Raw genomic sequence first — 19,343 nt, forward strand, 5'->3', positions numbered from 1 at the left:
CCTGACCTGGCACAATGGCGGCAGGAGGGAGGCCCCACACAGGAACAATTCCGGGCCGAACAGAAAACCTGTCCCTCTCTCGAAGGACTCCGGCAGCAAGCCCTGGCCCAGAGCACCGGGGATACCTCGGGGGCCCACTGGATCTACTGGGACCAAGACCTGCTCTACAGCGAGCAGAAAGTGGCGGAACTAGGGGCCAGTCGGGTGCTGGTGGTGCCCCTTCGCTTCCGAGACTTCCTCCTGAACTTAGCCCACGATGTCCCCCTTGCCGGACACCTGGGGCAGGATAAAACCTACGACCGCCTGGTGACCCATTTTTTCTGGCCCCACATGCGAAAGGATGTCACCAACCACTGCAAGGCCTGCCCCACCTGCCAGGCCAGCGGAAAAAGTGGCCGAAAAATCAAAGCACCATTGCAACCCTTTCCTGTCGTCACCACCCTGTTTGAACGAGTGGGAATAGACATTGTGGGGCCCCTCGACCCTCGAACAGCCCAAGGACACCGGTTCATCCTGGTCCTCGTAGACCACGCCACTCGCTATCCCGAGGCCATCCCTCTTCGGACGGTGACGGCCCCCGTGGTGGGCCGGGCCCTGATGGGGATCTTCTCCCGGGTGGGGTTCCCCCGGGAGGTCGTCAGTGACAGGGGCACGAACTTTATCTCCAGATATATGAAGTCTCTTTGGCAACAATGCGGGGTCACCTACAAATTCACGACCCCCTATCACCCGCAAGGAAACGGACTGGTCGAGAGGTTCAACCGCACCCTCAAGGGGATGATTATGGGCCTAGAAGAACCCCTTCGACGCCAGTGGGACGTGCTACTTCCCTGCCTCCTGTTTGCCTATCGGGAGGTCCCGCAGAAGTCCCTCGGCTTCAGCCCATTTGAACTCCTGTACGGGCACCCCGTCCGGGGCCCCCTCAGCCTAGTCAAGGAAGGTTGGGAGCAGCCTCCCCAGAAAACTCCCCCGGACATCTACAGGTACCTCCTGGCTCTCCGCAACCAGACCCGGCAGTTCCGAGACACCGCCAAAGCCAATCTCGAGGCCAGTCAGGAGGACATGAAGAGGTGGTACGATCAGCACGCGTCCTCCATTGAGTTCGAACCGGGACAACAGGTCTGGGTGATGTCCCCGGTTGAACCCTGTGCACTCCAAGACCGATGGTCCGGGCCCTTCAAGGTAATCGAACGCAAAGGGCCCGTCACCTATTTAATCGACATGGAGACTGCCCGGAACCCCCTACGGGTCCTCCATGCCAACAGGCTAAAACCCCATTTTGTGCGATCCGAGCTCAGCCTCCTGATGGCTACCGATAATGGGACAGAAGAAGACTCCGAACCCCTTCCGGACTTACTGAGGGCCTTCGAGCAGGATGGCTCAGTGGAAGGGGTCCAGCTCTCCGAGGCCCTGTCCCCGGAGCAACGCCAAGACTGCCAAACGCTCCTGAGGCGGTTCGCCTCCCTGTTCTCCCTCACCCCCGGAGTCACCCCCTGGTGCCTCCACGATGTGGACACCGGGGACAGCCCTCCTATCCGACACCGGGCATACCGCGTACCAGACCGGGTACGAGCCTGCATCCAGACCGAGGTGTCCAAAATGCTGACCCTGGGAGTGATCGAACCCTCAGACAGCCCCTGGGCAAGCCCAGTCGTCCTGGTTCCCAAGGCGGCCGCCCCGGGCGTTGCCCCTGAGCTCCGGTTCTGCGTGGACTATCGGGGGCTGAATGCAGTTACCAGGACCGACGCTCATCCCATCCCCCGGGCCGACGAGCTAATTGACCGGATGGGGGCCGCCCGCTACCTGAGCATCTTCGACCTAACAGCGGGCTACTGGCAGATCGGCCTCACCCCTCGGGCCCAAGAACGATCCGCCTTCTCTACCCCAGACGGGCACTACCACTTTAAAGTCATGCCCTTCGGCATGAAAAACGCCCCGGCCACGTTCCAACGGCTGGTAAACCAGGTACTGGCGGGCCTAGAAGACTTCAGCGCCGCCTACCTGGACGACATTGCTGTGTACAGCCACCAGTGGACCGACCACCTCCGCCACCTGCGGGAGGTTCTACACGCCCTCCAGCAAGCCGGGCTCACCATCAAGGCCAGCAAGTGCCAGGTTGGCCAAGGGTCCGTGACCTACCTGGGACACCAAGTGGGAAGCGGGCTAGTGGCTCCTCTCCAACTCAAGATTGCTGCCATCCAGGCCTGGCAACCCCCTACGACCCAAACGGAGGTCCGGGCCTTCCTGGGGCTCACCGGATACTACCGGCGGTTCGTGAAGGACTATGGCAGCATCGTGGGGCCCCTCACAGAGCTCACCTCCAAAAAGGGCCCCAAAACCGTCAACTGGACCCTGGACTGCCAATCGGCCTTCGAGAGACTAAAGACCGCCATGTGCACGGCCCCCGTGCTCCAGGCTCCCGACTACAGCCGGGAATTCATTGTGCAGACGGACGCCTCCGATCATGGTGTGGGGGCCGTCCTCTCCCAACTCAACGCCGAAGGGGTCGACCATCCGGTGGTCTTCATCAGCAGACGCCTCTTGCCCCGAGAACAGCGCTGGAGCACCATTGAGAGAGAGGCCTTCGCCGTAGTCTGGGCACTCAAGAAGCTCCGGCCATACCTCTTCGGCACCCACTTCCGGGTGCAAACAGACCACCGACCCCTGCAATGGCTGATGCAAATGCGGGGGGAAAACCCGAAGCTGTTGCGCTGGTCCATCTCCCTGCAGGGGATGGACTTCACGGTGGAACATCGTCCAGGCCAGGACCACGCCAACGCCGACGGCCTGTCACGCTTTTTCCGCCTCAGCGAGGAGAGTCCCCAGGAAGATGGCTGACTCTCCCCGCCTTCAGCTGGGGGGGACGCATGTTGGACAGGCCGCATGGTCGGGCTGCCCCCCCTCCCCGCAGTAGGACCTGGACCCTGGCTCTCCCTGCATCCCCAGCCAGAGTCCCTAAACGACCACCCGAAGTACCCTGCAATCCCTCCACTACAAGACACCAGCCCCGGACCCAGCTGGCCCGGGTCACCATCCACACCACGACATCGAACCGGCCGCCATCTTGGGGCACTGCAGCACGAGGCCGCGTGGCCTCAACTCGACCCTAACCCTGGGCCCGGCCGGCCCCGACATCGGGGCACCAACCTCCCCCCAGGAGGCAGAGTGACCACTTGGCAAATCAATGGGAGAAGGAATCGTCAACGGCTCCCCTCCGCCAGGTGTCGATCACCCCCGGCCGCCCTGGGCGCTGGCTCCACCCCCCTGCTGGGTGTCTGGACTCCCTCATCCCGGACCTCCCGGCCCCCAGGCGCGAGGGTCCGGACATCAAAGGGGACCAGACCTATAACTGGGGCAGTGCCAGACCAGGAAGGCAGTTGTATCCTGGAGTCGAGAGACCCGAGAAGAACTCATCCGTGACTGGCCTGCTGGCGCTGCCGCGGCCCTCTGCCTCGTGAACCCATCTTGGCCTGCTGGCGCTGCCGCGGCCCTCTGCCACGTGAAACCATCGTCTTGGCCTGCTGGCGCTGCCGCGGCCCTCTGCCTAGTGAAACCATCTTGGCCTGCTGGCGCTGCCGCGGCCCTCTGCCTCGTGAAACCATCGACTTGGCCTGCGGGCGCTGCCGCGGCCCTCTGCCTTGTGAGACTACCATCTTGGCCTGCTGGCGCTGCCGCGGCCCGATCCACAGACCCTCCAGTTCGAGGATTGTGAGCTCGCCCCTTACCACTACCTGTACCGATCCGGTACCAAGACTGTCCCGCTACCCCCTTTCCCTACAGAGACTAGAAGTGAGAGGACCCCCGGGTCCGAGAGATCCTGTATCGCTGATATCCTTGCCTTAAGAACCTTATATAAAGCATTGAACTCGACTTGGTGTGGTGCCTGTTTGTGGGGAGGGAGGTAACTTGTCTGTACGATCACCGGAGACGGTCCCCCTCGGGGATCTCTCCCTCAGTATCCGGCCGACCCTCAGGGTCCCCGTCTAACACCCGGCATGTGGCATTATACCAGGACTTTTTATGTGTCCCCTTAATTTTACCTGCTCTTTTGACAAATAGGTCTAATTCCAGAGTATTTATAAGGTCTTCGTGGATTTGCCACAATTGATCTCTAGTTTCCCCGTTATCTAGTTCGTTTGCATGGGCAAATGCTTTTTCGAGCACTGGAGTAATTCTGGCATAAAGCCTAGGTAGCTTATCGCCGCTTGTGGCCAAATTCCCCCACCTCTCTCTCCTCCTGTTGTTCTCCAGGAGTAGTCCTGTGATTGCATTTTCTTTGTCCGGTCCCGTTTCCTCGATGCCTGGCATGGTATATTCGAGTTCGAGGGCATTATGGTCACTGTCCTCTCTATCCAATACCCTAAAATCGATAATTCGTGACCAACATGACAATTGGACTAGGACGTAGTCAAGTCTGGATTCGCTTCCTAATTTATTAAAAGTATGTTTACTTGGGTTGTCTGATTTTGTGCGCCCATTACATGCTCTTAGACCGTGGTTGAGGGTCAGTGCGGTTATCTGAAGAGCAAGGGGAGTCCAGGCTCTTGGTGGCGGTGCCACCGTAGCTGGTATCAGCCATCTTGAGTCCTCCTCTCGGGAGGGTCCATCAAGCAGGCCAGAAAGTGGCTCGTAGTGTGAATTGAGATCCCCTGCGACCACGTGGGGGAGGTCCCTTGGGATTCCGCTCAGGAAAGCCGAAAGTTCATCAATGACATTCGATTCACATGATATAACAACAGGTCTCGAATAGACATTTATAACCATCAGCTTAGCGAGGTTTGGCCATTCTAGCAGGACAGGTAATATATCCTCAGAGTCGACAGCTAAGCACCTAGCCTTGCAGCCCAAATGGGATGCAACCATGGTTATCAGCCCTCCTGACGGACGTCCCCTTCCCCCCCATTTGGCTTTTTTTGAGAACACTGCGAACCCCGGGCATATATACTCCTCTCTTGCCCAGGTTTCTTGAAAGAGGCAGATGCTTTTCGAACTAATGAACGACAGCCACTCCGGGCATTCCATTTTGTTACCAAGGCCAGCTATGTTCCATGAAATCATGTTAAGTGCGGCGGGTCTTCGAGATGTTAACTCAATATTGGAGAGGTTATCCTTTGTGGTGACAGAATTTGGATTTACCATTAGGTTTGGTGGTAGTTCACCCTGTATAGCCCCTATATTACCAACATTGCCCGCAGCATCTGCTGTAGGGTTTCCGGGGTCTTGGGCGTGGCTATGTTCGTTGGGATCAGATGTTAGTTCTATTGGAGATTGGGTTTGTTCCCGGGGGACGAATCTATTCTCTATGTGGTCTGTTAGATGAAGACGGTCCTTGGCCCTAGCTTTGAAGTTGGGTAGTCAGTCAACCATTTCGAGGCTGCTGTATCTGTTAGAAATTGGGAGGTGGGCAGGGTGGTGCATTCTGTGTGGCCCTGGGACTCCTCTCGGTCTTCCACCCCATCCACCCCTCCTCTTAGTGCTATACTCCCACCCTTCATCATCACCATAGGTTGGTAAGTACTCAGGCCGCATGCTCCTCTGACACTGAAGCTCCCTCCATCCTACACTATTACTCTCCCAATCTCCCAATAACTCCTGGTGGTACCCCCATCTTGGATCTTCTGTTATATACATACTTGATGGGTAGAAGGATGAGAGAGGGAGAGCCTGGATGAGGTTCCCTTGATCGTCAGGGGGGCAGCTACAGATATACGAGGCTGTCCTCGGTTCCCTAAAACTAACCACAATGCAGTCACCTCTAGTTGTCTTTCTACAATTGCCCACCCAGGCGACACGTCTCACCATGAGAACATCGCTGGTTGTGCCTTGGGGAAGAGGTCTATATAAAGACAACCAGTTAATGACTTTGTTCTTGAGTGAGGCAGTCGTCTCTATGGCAGTGGGAGATAATTCAGGTACACCCACCAGGATCACTGTATAGGGGGACGCCTCGGGCGGTAGATTCACAGGTTTAGTATTACGAGAATTATTTTGCATATTGTCTGGAGGTCTTGTATCACTCTTTGTTTTATCCGGGGGATTGGTATTGTCTGTGGGTTTTGTGGATGTGTTTGGTGGTGGGGGTACCAATATCTGAGTTGGTATGGATGGTGTAATTTTGTTTGGGGTAGCGGATGGTTGCAGAATGTTATTTTGGCTAGGTTTATGTTGTGTATTTTGAGGGGTGGGTAGCCCAGTTTTCTTACTTAGAGTTATGGGGACTATACTCTTTTTGGACTTGTGATCTAACCCCCCTTTGGCTCCCTTGATTTCTGTTTTAAGACTGTCTGCCAGCTGGATTGTAGATTTTTCGATATTAACCAACCTGGCTTCGATCTTTATCAACCGGGCTTCTAGGGGGCTTAGGAGTGACCTGAGCAGTGTCCCTATATCTGCCAGAGTGATATCCTCGTTGGAAGATCCTATGGAGATGTTGAAGTGAGAGGGTGTGTCTGTAGGTAAAGTGGCTACTGGTTGGGGCTCCATGGCATTCTTGGATAGTTGACCCGGGGTGTTTCCGCCAGAGCTAGCAGCGCCCTTAGCAGGGTCAAGATTAGATGTTTTTACCTTGCTACCTCCTTTAGTTTTTCCCCCTTTCTTCCTTTTTTGGATGGCTCCCTCCCTTGCTCCCCTTGAGGGATCAGAGGGGTTCTCACTGGTACTGGGTATGGCCGAGTCCTTACTAAAGATTGGAAGTGGGACAGATGGTATTTGGGCCGTTGGTAGAGTCATGAGGCTCATATCCTCAAGATCATTGAAGTCCTCCATAGTGAGGTCTGGGTTGGTAACTAACTGGTTTGTCTCTATGCCCTCCTGGTTGAAGTTGGGAAGTTCTGGCCTTCTTTCAGGGGTCTTAGCCAGGGCCATTGGACCCATTGATGATCTCCTCACCCACTCGATTTCTTGGGAGATGCGCCTTTCGAGGACAGTGATTTCGTCTATCAAAAGTGAACCAGCTTTGACAAAGTAGTTGTCGATGGGACCTTTGGCGGTTCCAGCCACAACCTGTGCGGATTTGCTCCTTGTTTCCCTGGTACACATCCCTGTGTCTTGGTGGTCCAGGTCTGTAGCAAGCAAGCAAGTGGGACGATGGAACCGATCCGACCAGGGGGGATAGCCCGGTCCCGGTCTCTCCGGTCCTCGAACGGCCTCAAATGGCCCGCCCTTTGCCCGGGCTTCGCCCCGAGCTCCGTCCCGCCCGCGTCCCGCTTCGCGGAGGACCTGAACTACTCTTGTAGCTCTCGAAGCGGGGAGGGCGTGGCCGCTGTGGGAAGAGGCTGCAGGTGTGTTCTCTGCCTCGCAGTCCCGCAGCGGTAATCAGAGAGTCAGCGGTGGCGGTACACCCGTAGAGCGGGTCCCGCGTCCCCACAGGTCCTCAAGGAGAGCCCCAGCAGCAATATCGGCAAGTCAGCGAACCCTGTGATCCTTCCTCACAGTGAGTGGCACCCAATCACTACAAAGCTTGATGCTTCACCTACAAAATAGTAAACTTGAGCACCCCACCATATCTGGGAATCAAGATCCTTGTAATAGCCACAGAAACAATCTAATCAGGCTCTAGAAACGTAAATGCAGAACGACAAAGACAAGATGAATGCCTATGCTCCAAAGATCTAGAACTGATGACACACCTTGCACTTCAGGAATGCATTGAAGACTCTCCTTTTCAAGAAAAAGCTCATCTATGTGTGGTCCTTGTTTATGATTGATCTCATCTGGTAAGTTTGCCTACACTAAAGCTCCCCCACATTACCAATTACAGCTTATGCCTTCCCTTGTCCCACCCCCCACCTCTTTACTCTATCTTGTTCAGTAACCTACGTAGAGCTAGCCATCGTCTTGGAGCTAGGTTTCTCCTGTATGACTGCCCATAAATACAATGAATCTCAAGAAAGGGTTAGTTCTTCCTTTGCCAAAGGTGGTCACTCAGGGTTGACCCAATTGGCTGATAGTCCTGTCGCAGAAGGACCTGAAAGTCAGACCTTGGTGTCCTCACACACCTGTTAGGGTGTCATGCTTCATCATTGGGCACTCCTCATCAGACCGGTGCTGCAATGCGCTGTAGCTACATGGTTAGGTAGCCCCCTCACTTGCACTCATCTATACAGATCTAAAAGATCTCCGACAAAGAGCCCCCAGGCCCGTCAGACATTGCAGCCCTGGCTTGACGAGGAGCGTCCAATGATGTAGCATTACACCCTAACGGCACAAAGATCTGACTTTCAGGTCTTCCTGCGACAGGACTATCAGCCAGTTGGGTCAACCCTTAGTGACCACCTTTGGCAAAGGAGAAACTAACCCTTTCTTGAGATTCATTGAACTATCTCCAGGGAGTAGCTTGGAATTAGGACCTCGTTAAAACATTTTGCTCTTCCTTCCCCCCCTGTGATTTTGAAATGTCCATACATACATACATATATACCTTTCTTAAACAGTACTTAACAGCATGTGCTAATGCAGGGCATATTACCACCAACAATAAATATAAAATGAATAAAGTAGGGCGAGTAATTTCCAAAGCTAAACTAAGTGGACCTTTAATAATTATCATGCAAAATTTGCAATTGCTACCAAAACAATTATACATTGAGGTAAGTATTTTAAGAATGGCCTGTGCAGTTCTTTTAGAACACAGCCCGGCAACCTAAAGAGGCATATCAAAACAGGCATTTCAACTAGATATTGTCAGTAAATCAGTCTAACTGACTGTTTCACATTTTCCTCAACTTATATTAAGTGATAATTGCTTTCTTACACTGGCCCTTTTGGACAGCTAAACATGCACTTTGATGACCGTCAAGCATGTAGAAAGCGTCTGAAGGAGTAGGGACCTTATTTGCAGTTTTCAGAAGCAGGCCATCCACCACAAAATAGCGGCATCCTGTCTTCGCTATTTAGAATACCTACACATTCTAAATAAGGTAGATGGGCCACCTACAAACGTTTTGACAGATGTCACACATCTGACAAACTCTATATCAGGCTCATTATCTTCAAGTAGGCCTTTTGAAGTCGCCTCCCAATTTCTCCAGTTTTTATGAGCTCTGACTCAACTATGGACAGTGCATAGATTTGTAAAAATGAAAATGTAGACAACTAAGTATCTATTTATCCAATTTAAAAATGTGTCCCCATACATAGAAATTTATGAGTCAGTATTAGATGGGGAATTCAAGAAAACATAAATATAGAGAGTGAGTTAGCGGCACTCTTACTTATTTTATTACCTTTCAAAGTAGGACAAAGCATTGGGGAAAAGGAGTGGGTGTGTAAACTTAAAAGTTTGTTAGCTGGGCACAACTTTATCTGTGGCAAAAAAACTTTTAGTGTTTGATTGTCCCAGCAAAACTGGTTTCTTGATGTAGTACTCCTACAATACACAGGTTTTCCATTTATTTTTCAGTCAAATCTACTTTTTGGGAGTTTTGTAAACATTACCAACTTACGTCATCTGTGAAGCTGAGAAAGTTTGGAAAAATAACTTTAAACACCTCTCGAGCTGAGTTAGTGGTATAAGGAGCAGGAAATGGCAACTGCAATACAACTATAAAGCTCTGTAAGAGAAACTCTCACCTGCACCTGGAGTAATGTGCTTGTTTGTGGACACTATCGCCACAATTTTAAAAAGTTCATAGAAAGTCTAAGTTAGACCCACCAAAATGTTACAAGCCTGCTACTGAGGTACAATGAAGAGAACACAAGGATTTAACAGGTATGGACATTTTCTCTTAAGAAGCAGTAACAAAATATTAACAAATTACTACAAGGAGTTGGACAGACCATTATCCCTCTTTTTACTCATCCCATACCGCCTTTTACTTCTATGATGTCTCAAATTAACACTTTTTAGACTCTTTGCCTCTCTATCCTTCCCTTGACTAATCCCAGACCTCGTTTGACTACTATGAGCTCCCAAATGTAGCTTTCTAGACCCTTCCCCCTCGTCTAGCCCTCCTTTATACTATTAAGTCCAACTAACAGACTCACACGTCCACCGCTCGAACTAACAACTTATATTTCCCTATGCTAATCCACCACAAATCTATTTTGGGTTCCGGAGTAGCGTGCTACTCTCCGAAAAGGTATTCAATGCCTCATCAAGGGTAGTAAGCGCTATATAATTACAATACAAAATAATGACAAAAGTTAGAACTGAGTAAGAGTTGGCTAATTGGTGGCATACTTAAAATGCTTGGTGCCTCGTATAGTCCATTTAGATGAAAGTTCTATTAAAGTTGTTTTAGGCTTTCTGTATATGAAAGTATGATAATACGTTCCAATTCAAACAGATTATAAATTGTTTGCTTATTGGGAACATTAAAGAATGTGTGCTAAGCTTCCGCTATCCTAGTGAAATGAATGCTACTGTTTTATGGGTATTGTTAATACTTTTTCTTCTTCAATAGATTTATATCTGGGCTATGATGAAGTTTCATGGGTTATTGGTGTCAGAATATATAAACACCCTTTAAAACATGTTTTGGGTTTTGAATGAGCTACAATACAAAATCACATAACTATGCACTCGTTTGATTTTATCCAGTCCAGATTTTCTCACTTTTTTCTAACATTATCAGCTGGATGGTAGTAGTTGCAGCCCCCGTCTTTCTCCCTCCTAGCTATTTTCTAGTCTGTTTCAAGTAGAACAGATTCATTTATGGTGATGCATTACCATGATTGTATGCCATTCAATTACCAGAATGCACTTTCCCTTTAACTCTTAGATGTACTATTTAAGTAAGAATTGGAAGATAGGCAATTTACTAATTCTATTCTGCAGGTGCGTGCCATTTTGGTATTGATTTTTATGTCAAGAAATACTTTTTTACCCATATGTAGCTCTATCTTTTCTAGACTGAAAAGCAAAACATACACAATCTGTTGTTCAAATACTTGGATTGAGACTTAGGTCCTGATTTAAATCTTGACGGATGGGTTATTTCGTCACAGCGGTGACGGATACTCCGTCCGACGAAATATAAATCCCAATATATCCTATGGGACTTATATTTCAGTGGACGATCACCATTGTGCCGGAGTAACCTGTTTGCCAAGATCTAAATCAGGGCCTAAGTATTGACTTGAAAACCAATGAGGCTTCTCCATTCTGGGACTGCAAAAACATTTCACCAAATGATGCGCCCCATGCTTTTGTTTTTGAACCCCTGCTACTTTTGCTAAGAGCTCTGATGCCCTCTTTGGCCTAGTTTTCACTAGAGAAAACTGCAAATAAAGTAATAATCATGAAAACGCAAAGCTGGACATACCTTACTGTATTGCCATTAAAAACAATATAAAAGAGTGCTTACCCTTCCTCTGGCAGGCAAGGCTGCAAAGTCCTGCATTCTTTGGGTGTGAGGACAAGGTCCAAATCATCCTCAGTAAAGTCTCCAAGGTCCTGCCTGAGGTCCGGGTCCAGATTGTTCATCTGGGTCATGAGGACACCTTCAAAGTCCAGCGGCTCCACTACGTCATAAAAGTGAGGCTGCGGATGTGAAGAACATCAATTAGTGTTAGTCACCAAGCAGGCCACCGTGGCTACATAAAGGCTTCATTTTAGACATGGTTTTAGAACTTCCCCTCCCACCAACATTCACAAGGAACTGATGCGGGTAGAATTATTTTTCAACAGTAGATTATGGTGAGATTTCATAGTTTATGTTCAGTCAAATAATTTTCATGCTCAGATACATTTACGCCTACACCACAGCCAGAAGGCCGACAACAGGTCCAGTTGACTGCCAACGATATACTAGGATATGGCTTTACCCATTTATCTAATGGAAGTTACTATTTTATTGTTTACTGTGCTTATTTTGATTTGATCTTTCTATGTACAGTGCTTGGGTCATGTTTGAACTTTATAAAGCTCATGTACATAAAATAAAACATGGTTTTGCCTATGCACAACTGGGTTCTCATTAAATGCTAACCTTTTTGTCTTAATCTGATTCAGTATTACTTGTGTCAATTATCCCTATAGATAATTGTCAAGACCCAATTGCAATCCTCTTCTTTCCCAGAGAAGTGTACCATGGGGAATACATAAGTGAAACCTATTGTACAAAACGCTTGAGCAAATGTTTTGTACAACAGGTTCTACTTAAACTTAGGTTTACACCAAACTTAAATTGATTCTTTAATTTAAACAGAGATTCTGTGTGATGGTGCACTATTTGTTGGGTTTTTGACCGATAATATGCAGTACGATATTGTTTTCAAAGTCTTAGGTGCTTTTCAAATTTAAACTAAACACAAAAAGGCTGCAAATTACCACAATTACACATATTTAGAGTCTCATCCACTGGGGAGGTTAAGGCAATACTCACTAAGTAATAAAAATCAGGATTCGGGATCATTATTACTCTTCTTATCTTGTCTTGAAGCTCATATTACACACTTACAAGCAAGAACAACAGGTGTTCAGGTAGGACAGGACTAGCGCCTAAAATTAGCCCCAGGAAAAAACTTCTCAACTAGCCGCATTATCCTGTGCGAACGGTACACCCACTTGCGCAGAGCAATGGGGCTGTTTGAACATTCTCAATATTTCTCCAAGGCAGAAAATCGTGGCTTTTCCTATTAATAAATTATGCGCCAGGTACAAAACAGCTGCATGCACAGCAGATATATAAGTGCTGCTGATGATATGATGCAAAATCTGCCAGCCTGTCCTGGGTGCAGCACAAGTATGCCAGGGTACCTGTCAAAATGCCAACTTGCCACAGGGGATCACTGTGGCCCACCAAGATATGTGCTCTTCACTGTGACAGTAGACAGATCACTGTGGCAAGCCGCTGCTTAGGGCGCCCTGATTGTTATTTCTTTTGATAGAACTTGTGTAGGCCACTAATGCTCCAGGGTGGGGCCTGAGACATTAGAGGCATCTGTTAAGGTTACAAATACTGCTTTAATACCTATGTCTAAATTGCTCCAGCATAAAAGAGACACATTGTCATTGCAGTTTCTATATTGCGTCAGTATGTAAAAACACTGATTGGCATTAAAAACCACGCTGTGTAGGGATGTAAAGCACCACAGGTATGCCAGAAACCACATTGCACAGGTATGTTCAGCACCAATGTAACCCTAAATGTCTCCACTATGGAAATCACTATTTAAATAAACGCATCCACAATGCCATGGTTTGTACAGCACCATATGCATTCTTTTTGCATTTCCTGGATATGTACAGCACCACTATTATACCAGAATTCACATGACACACTTATAGACAGCACCACTGCCATACATGAAAGCAAACTGCCAGGTATGTAAGGATTCATTTTAGTGGAAGCGTCTTTGTCAACAAGCAATCCACGCTAACTTTTACTCACTCTCCTCCCTTCTTCGCACTCATGCTCACAAAGGCCTGAGCTGCAGTTGCTACCACAGGCTCCTGGAATGGAGCTGCATGTTCTTGCCACTGCAGAGGTTGTCCACCCAAGTTTAGCATGAGTGCCAGCCTCTTAGCATGCTAGTGCACAGACAGAGGAAAGCCTGCCCTTCCTCACAGAACTTCTATTTACACTCCTGGGGAGGCAGAGTGGTCCTTCCACTCCAGCCTCCCACATCAGTCAACTACAGTTGAAACCCTCTATGCATATGTACATGTGTGGGGTGACCAGATGTCCTGGATTTCCACGGACAGTCAAGGTTTTCAGAGGACTGTCCTGGTGTCCCGACTTCTTATTGATTTTAAATACATGTCCTTGTTTTTTGGTTATGAGGGCTCAGGGGACATTACAGTTGGGAAAAATAATTTTAAAAACCTTAGAAATTCATTGAAAAAAACAAAGGTTACAGAGACGTTATATATACTTAGGTTCACATTTTACACACACAAAACCATAGAAATTCAGCAGTTATAGTTATACTTACCTCAAGAAACTCTAACTCGTGCCCTAAGGTAACTAAAACTCGTGCCCTCGCCATGCAAGGATTTCTCCTAGATGATTTATTACAAATGTTGCAGCCATATTAGCAATGATGTCATAGAAGATGTCATGACTGATGTAATATGTGGGGGAATGAGCAGTGCACTTTTGGGGCATGAGTTATAGTTAGGAAGTCAGGGAAATTAAATCTGATTTGATTTGACAGTGACAATGACATTCTATATAACTAAAGTATAACCAACCCAAAATAATGCACTCACCCAACAATTAGTTGATAATTGAGCTTTACAAAGAGCCACTATCATTGTTGAAGGCAAAATATGCTTTCCAAACACCAAAAGACTCAATTTTAAACCTGCGTAATAACATAAACGTACATTGTTTTTTGACTCTTTTCACTACTGCCTTGAGACGATGAAACAATATGCTACATTTCCCAGCTTACTGCTTTTAATAAACGATTAATTTTTAAAATGTATTATACATGCCACACTAAACCAGGTAACATGAAAAATGCACACCTGGTGACTAACATACCTCATGATTCAATTATGCCATCTTAGGGTTCTGGTGTCATTGTGCCCAACTTCTCTCTTCTGACTGTGTCTGTGTGGCACTGTTCCCAGCCCTGAGCAACCGTCTGACATACTCGATGCAGGAAGTGGTTTGGCCCCTTGCTTCACAAACCATCTCCTCAGTGACTGCAAAGAGGGATTTCTTCCTGGGGCCTGCCCCATCCTTGAAACTTTGAAGTGTGAATGCAACTCTGGAAATATTTACTACCTTAAATCTGTGAATACTTGAGCACTTCAGCAGTTGGCAAAGTAGATCATGAACTAAAGTGCCAGTGCTGTGTGCGTAGCAGGTTTTCTAAGTCTGCATGACTCTCCCATGCTGTATTTTACATTCCAAGTGCTCTTATGATCTGATTGGTAGGTCAGCATGGACTCCATTATATCAATCCCACTTCTCTCAGGAAATCAGCATAACAGTCTCATCCATATGACTCATTCAGGAATAAACACTACTGATCATCACATTTTCTCTAACATGAGTTGAAACACTCTGAACCGACCACAGGTAAATAAAATTCATAAGATAGCTGACCCTCCCCCGCAACTGACACCGAACTGCCTCAACAATGAAAGTTCTAAACATAAACATCAATGAAGGCACTACACACAGTCATGTATTAAATGCTCCTGAATGTGGATTATATATAGAGAATATTGTTAGTAGCATATTCAATCTCAATGACCCAACTCACGTTTCTACTTATGTTTACAGCATTTTCTGTCAAACTGTGATTATGGGGATTCCATCTGGTGCAGTCAATATTCTCTCTGGAGGTCCCTAGTAGCACCCTCTCTTCTCAACCGTTGCACATATGTTGTCTGTAGGTAAACACTCCTTTTTGTATAGTCAACTCCACTTTGTCTCTAGACTGTATTGCTGGTTTTGGGGCTTTGTACACCGAGACAATGCTGTTCAGTGTCCAGAGTATGAACTCTGACCCCTAAAACATGTTGAAGTGGTGTACACCTAATTGGCATATTTACGTACCTATAACTCCTATTTGGCACCAAGTGTACCCAGTGCCTGTATGTTGCATTTCACTAGTGGACTGCAGCACATATTGTGCCACCACTAAAGTATCAATACAACACATGCCTACAGGCCTGCCACCACTAACTTGGCTTTGCAAATGTGTCCTGTCAAAACAACCCCTTCTGATAGCCCTAAACCCTCCTTTTAAATTTTAAACTGTCACTCACTTGTAGGCCTTAAATGTTTATAAGGCAAAGTGCTTGATATTTTAAACTAGGACATGTACAAATGTATTGTTAAACATGTCTTTACAGTGGCCTAAAAGCTATTTTCACTGTAGCTGGGTTAGTTGCTCCTTGAGAAAGCATTGGGATACTTTTTTTAAAGTTAATAAAGTTATCTCCACCTAGGAACCAGATAAAAGTTCATTCTAAGTTTTAAAATATTTATTACTAAGCCAATGAATAGGTAATATTGGATTTGTAACAAATATTTTACAAAATGTACTTTCAAAAAGTTAAATTTAGCCTGCCCAAAGCCTCTGGAAGCCCATTTACTTGGACTTCCAGCTGTCACCCAGGAGCTTAGGAGCCCCTTTTTTAGGTGTAAATTGTCTCCAAGCACTGAAATAAAGGGCTTGAGTGTGGGAGTTGTATGTTCCTTTGACAGGATGACCCTTTGGGCAGTGCCTAGCAATGTCGTTATCTTCAAAGGGGACTGTCCAGTCACAGGCAGATGTAGCTCACACCAGGGTCTACCCCTCTTTTGCCCTTCTAGCCAGCCAGGCACCAATCCCAGTGGTTGAAGAGTTGAGCCCCAGTTCCAGTTTTGAGTGATCACAGGGGAGGGTTTGCTTCTTTGCCTGTTCACACCTCTAGGGTGGGTACAGGAATTCTCTACAAGGGAGGAAAGGTTCTGCCATGTTGGTTTTGGGCAGAAAGAGGCACTGTCTAATTATTTGCAATGGGGCACACAGGAACTACAGCAAAAGTGGGTAGAGTTACCCCTGGGAACTTTTTCCCTATTGGTCAGGGACCCACCCATAGGCTACCCTGAGCACCCTATTCAAAACACTACTGGGCCAGTGGAAGACAAAAGAAGAACTGCATCGTCAGTTGAAACCTGTGAGGAAAACCTTAAGCACTGGATCCGCTCCCATTTGTACCCAGGACTGAGAAGTGGACTCCAAGGGTCAGTTGGCTGACCTGCTGTCAAGCTACAGGTGCACAAAAGCTGCAAGACGTCCACTTTCCTATGAAAGTCCCGCTCACCAGTTTCAAATGGACTTGCACTAGACCCTGCTGTGAGGTTCTGGAACCCTTTGCTGGTGTCAGAGAGTATTCCTTTTGCCTAACCCTAAACCCTGGGACTTGTTCAAACATTTTTGGCTGGAGAAATTACAGAAGAGTGGGACCAATCTGCCAAGACTATTTGCCAAGGGTGCTTCTCCGGTAGGCCTTACTTCGGCTTTGCTCGGCCTTCGATGACGGTGAACCCTCTCTTGGTACAGCCTGAAGCCTTGCCCTGTTGAAGGAATCTTCCTACCAGAAAAGTCTCTCAGTCCGAAGGTAGAAATCATCACTGGCTCCAATGCCGAGCAGCATTCGATCGACATCGACAGGTTCCTTGGTGTGCGATATGGACTTTTCCCTCTCTGACCTTTCCCCACCTTCGTCAATGGCTTCACAGAGACCTTGTCCTTCTGCAACCCACTGTTGATGACCCAGTCTATGGATTCAGTGTGCTGCCTTGCCACACTGAGGACTCTACCATCTTCAGAATCTTTTAAGTCAGAAGGCAACTCTTTGACTGGAACCAACCGGGACCTCGCATTTGACCCGTGCTCCATCGCAGTCAGACTGTAACCATACCTTTGTCCTGGAATCTCGTGAGCATTTGAACGTTTTGATGCTGTTTTTATTTAGAACTTCCAAAATTCATATCCCTGGTTCTCCGTATTGAATGTTTGTCATTATTGTGTCATTTTGTTTATTAACATATTCTCTATATAAATTTGAGTGAGATTCTCATTATGTTGTGGTTTCAACTTTTTAACTGTTTTAATACTTATGAATGCTTTACACATTTTTTAAGTTAAGCCTGTCTGCTCTGAGCCTTAGCTACCAGGGATTGAGCTCAGTTTTAAGTTACATAAACCTTTAATAAGCCTAACAACGACAGTGGCATTATTACCTGTGTTGACTACAATCCACCCCAACTAATAACCCACTTTCTCACATTGGAATACAGAACTTGTGATAAGCAGTAGCAATCAGCTAGCAAATTGGAAATTAAAAATCCCCACATTGAAATGGGAGCAAAAATAAATTTTTAGTTGGCATCAGGTCTTTTATTGGGTAATTTTTGATTTGTTCAAATAATTTTTATTTCAATGTCTGCACCTTTTAAAAGTTTAAGAGAATTTGGAGGTAAATCTGGCTACTATGGAAACTCTCACAGTGGCAGAGCTGAAAGCCCTGTGCAGAGACAGGCAATTTAAATTGGACCTGCATTCCAGAAGAAGAAGTCCAACAGATACAGGTCATGTCAGAGGAGAATATTGAAGAGGATGATGAAACCCCAGGTGGGGGGGAGGGTAGGGGGGGAGGAGATGCTCTGTCTTAAAGAAGATTCTCATGTGAACTTTCTAGGGCTGGAAGTGAAGGCCCTCTAAGCCTGAGCACCTCACAACTGTCAGCTTGCCAGAATGAGTTTCAAGGCAACCAGTCGGAGATGGACGTACAGACTAAGCTGGATGCTCTAGCTTTGGAGGAGAAGATGTGAGCACTATAGGAGAAGAGACTGGAATTTGGAATAGAAGAAGGCCAGACTGGATTTGACGTCCAGTAGAGATGGTGGCAGCAATGGTTAGGTGGCTACGGGGGGGGGGGGGGGGGGGGACTCACACACTCCTTACTTGCCTAAACAACTAGTACCTAGCTTTGTGGTGGGGAAAGACAGTGACAAATGATTTGCCTCTTATGAAAGAGTATTAAGAATGCAGAGGTTGGACCAGAAACACTAGGGAGCATTATTGGAGCATTATTGTGGGAGTTAGTGCCTACAATGGGGAGGAAAACACTCCTAACTGTTGCGGAAGGAGTAGCTGATTCTACACCTACATGAAGGATGCTCTAGTGCAGACGTTTGGTCTCACACCTGAACAGGAAACAATTCCAGGACACTCACTGTAACACACAGGGTAAAGGGGATAATTAGTCATTAAATGTTTTTTGAAGCACTCTTTGGAATAGCCTGTTTATGTAACACAATTTCTATGAAGTTGATTGGTTTATGTCATGTAACTTTATTAATTCAGCCACATGATACCATCTCACATTATGTCAAGAGGGTTCTTTTTCACTCTTCTGGACTATCAAAAGTGGCTATTCTGGGATATATGCCACACCTTTCTTTGCTTTCATCCCAAGCAGTCCCACATTTTGCACCTATTTAATATTTAATTCAGAACTTTAAAAAAATGTTGATTGCCAGAACTTTTGCCTGCCTCTATGAAGGCAGAAGCTCTGGTTCACTTTTGCACCACATAAAGTGGTACATGCAGGACGCCGGACTCTCATAAAGATTTATGAAGCCACGTGAAGTCACCCTGAGTGGCTTTGAGTAGCCTCATAAATCATGAGTAAGGCGACGCAGTGCAAATATCTGCATTGCCTTACTCTGCACCCAGGAGACATTCCCTGGGCATTGTGGTGTTTTTTCCCGCGCGACACTGATGGAATTTGATGACGCCCCTGATTTACAAAGCGATGTTAACCTGGGGAAGAGTCAAATCCATACGCCTTCCGAGTGAGGTGTAAAACAAATTATGTTTATTTCTCCTCTGTTTTTCTTCTTTCCATGTGTACTGCATTCTGCAGCACACATAGGAAGAGGAAA

General features: G+C 47.2%; 1 protein-coding gene across 1 annotated transcript in view; it reads right to left on the reverse strand.

Moving 5' to 3' along the window:
* DOCK8 (dedicator of cytokinesis 8) overlaps nucleotides 1–19,343 on the reverse strand; it is a 765,653-nt gene that overhangs the window by 559,544 nt on the left and 186,766 nt on the right. The window contains exon 3 of the mRNA XM_078675733.1: nucleotides 11,307–11,482. Within this exon, the coding sequence (XP_078531859.1) occupies nucleotides 11,307–11,482 (176 nt within the window). The remainder of the gene's footprint in view (nucleotides 1–11,306; nucleotides 11,483–19,343) is intronic.

Source organism: Lissotriton helveticus, chromosome 2_1 (genome assembly GCF_964261635.1).
Source record: "Lissotriton helveticus chromosome 2_1, aLisHel1.1, whole genome shotgun sequence".
Lineage (NCBI taxonomy): Eukaryota > Metazoa > Chordata > Amphibia > Caudata > Salamandridae > Lissotriton > Lissotriton helveticus.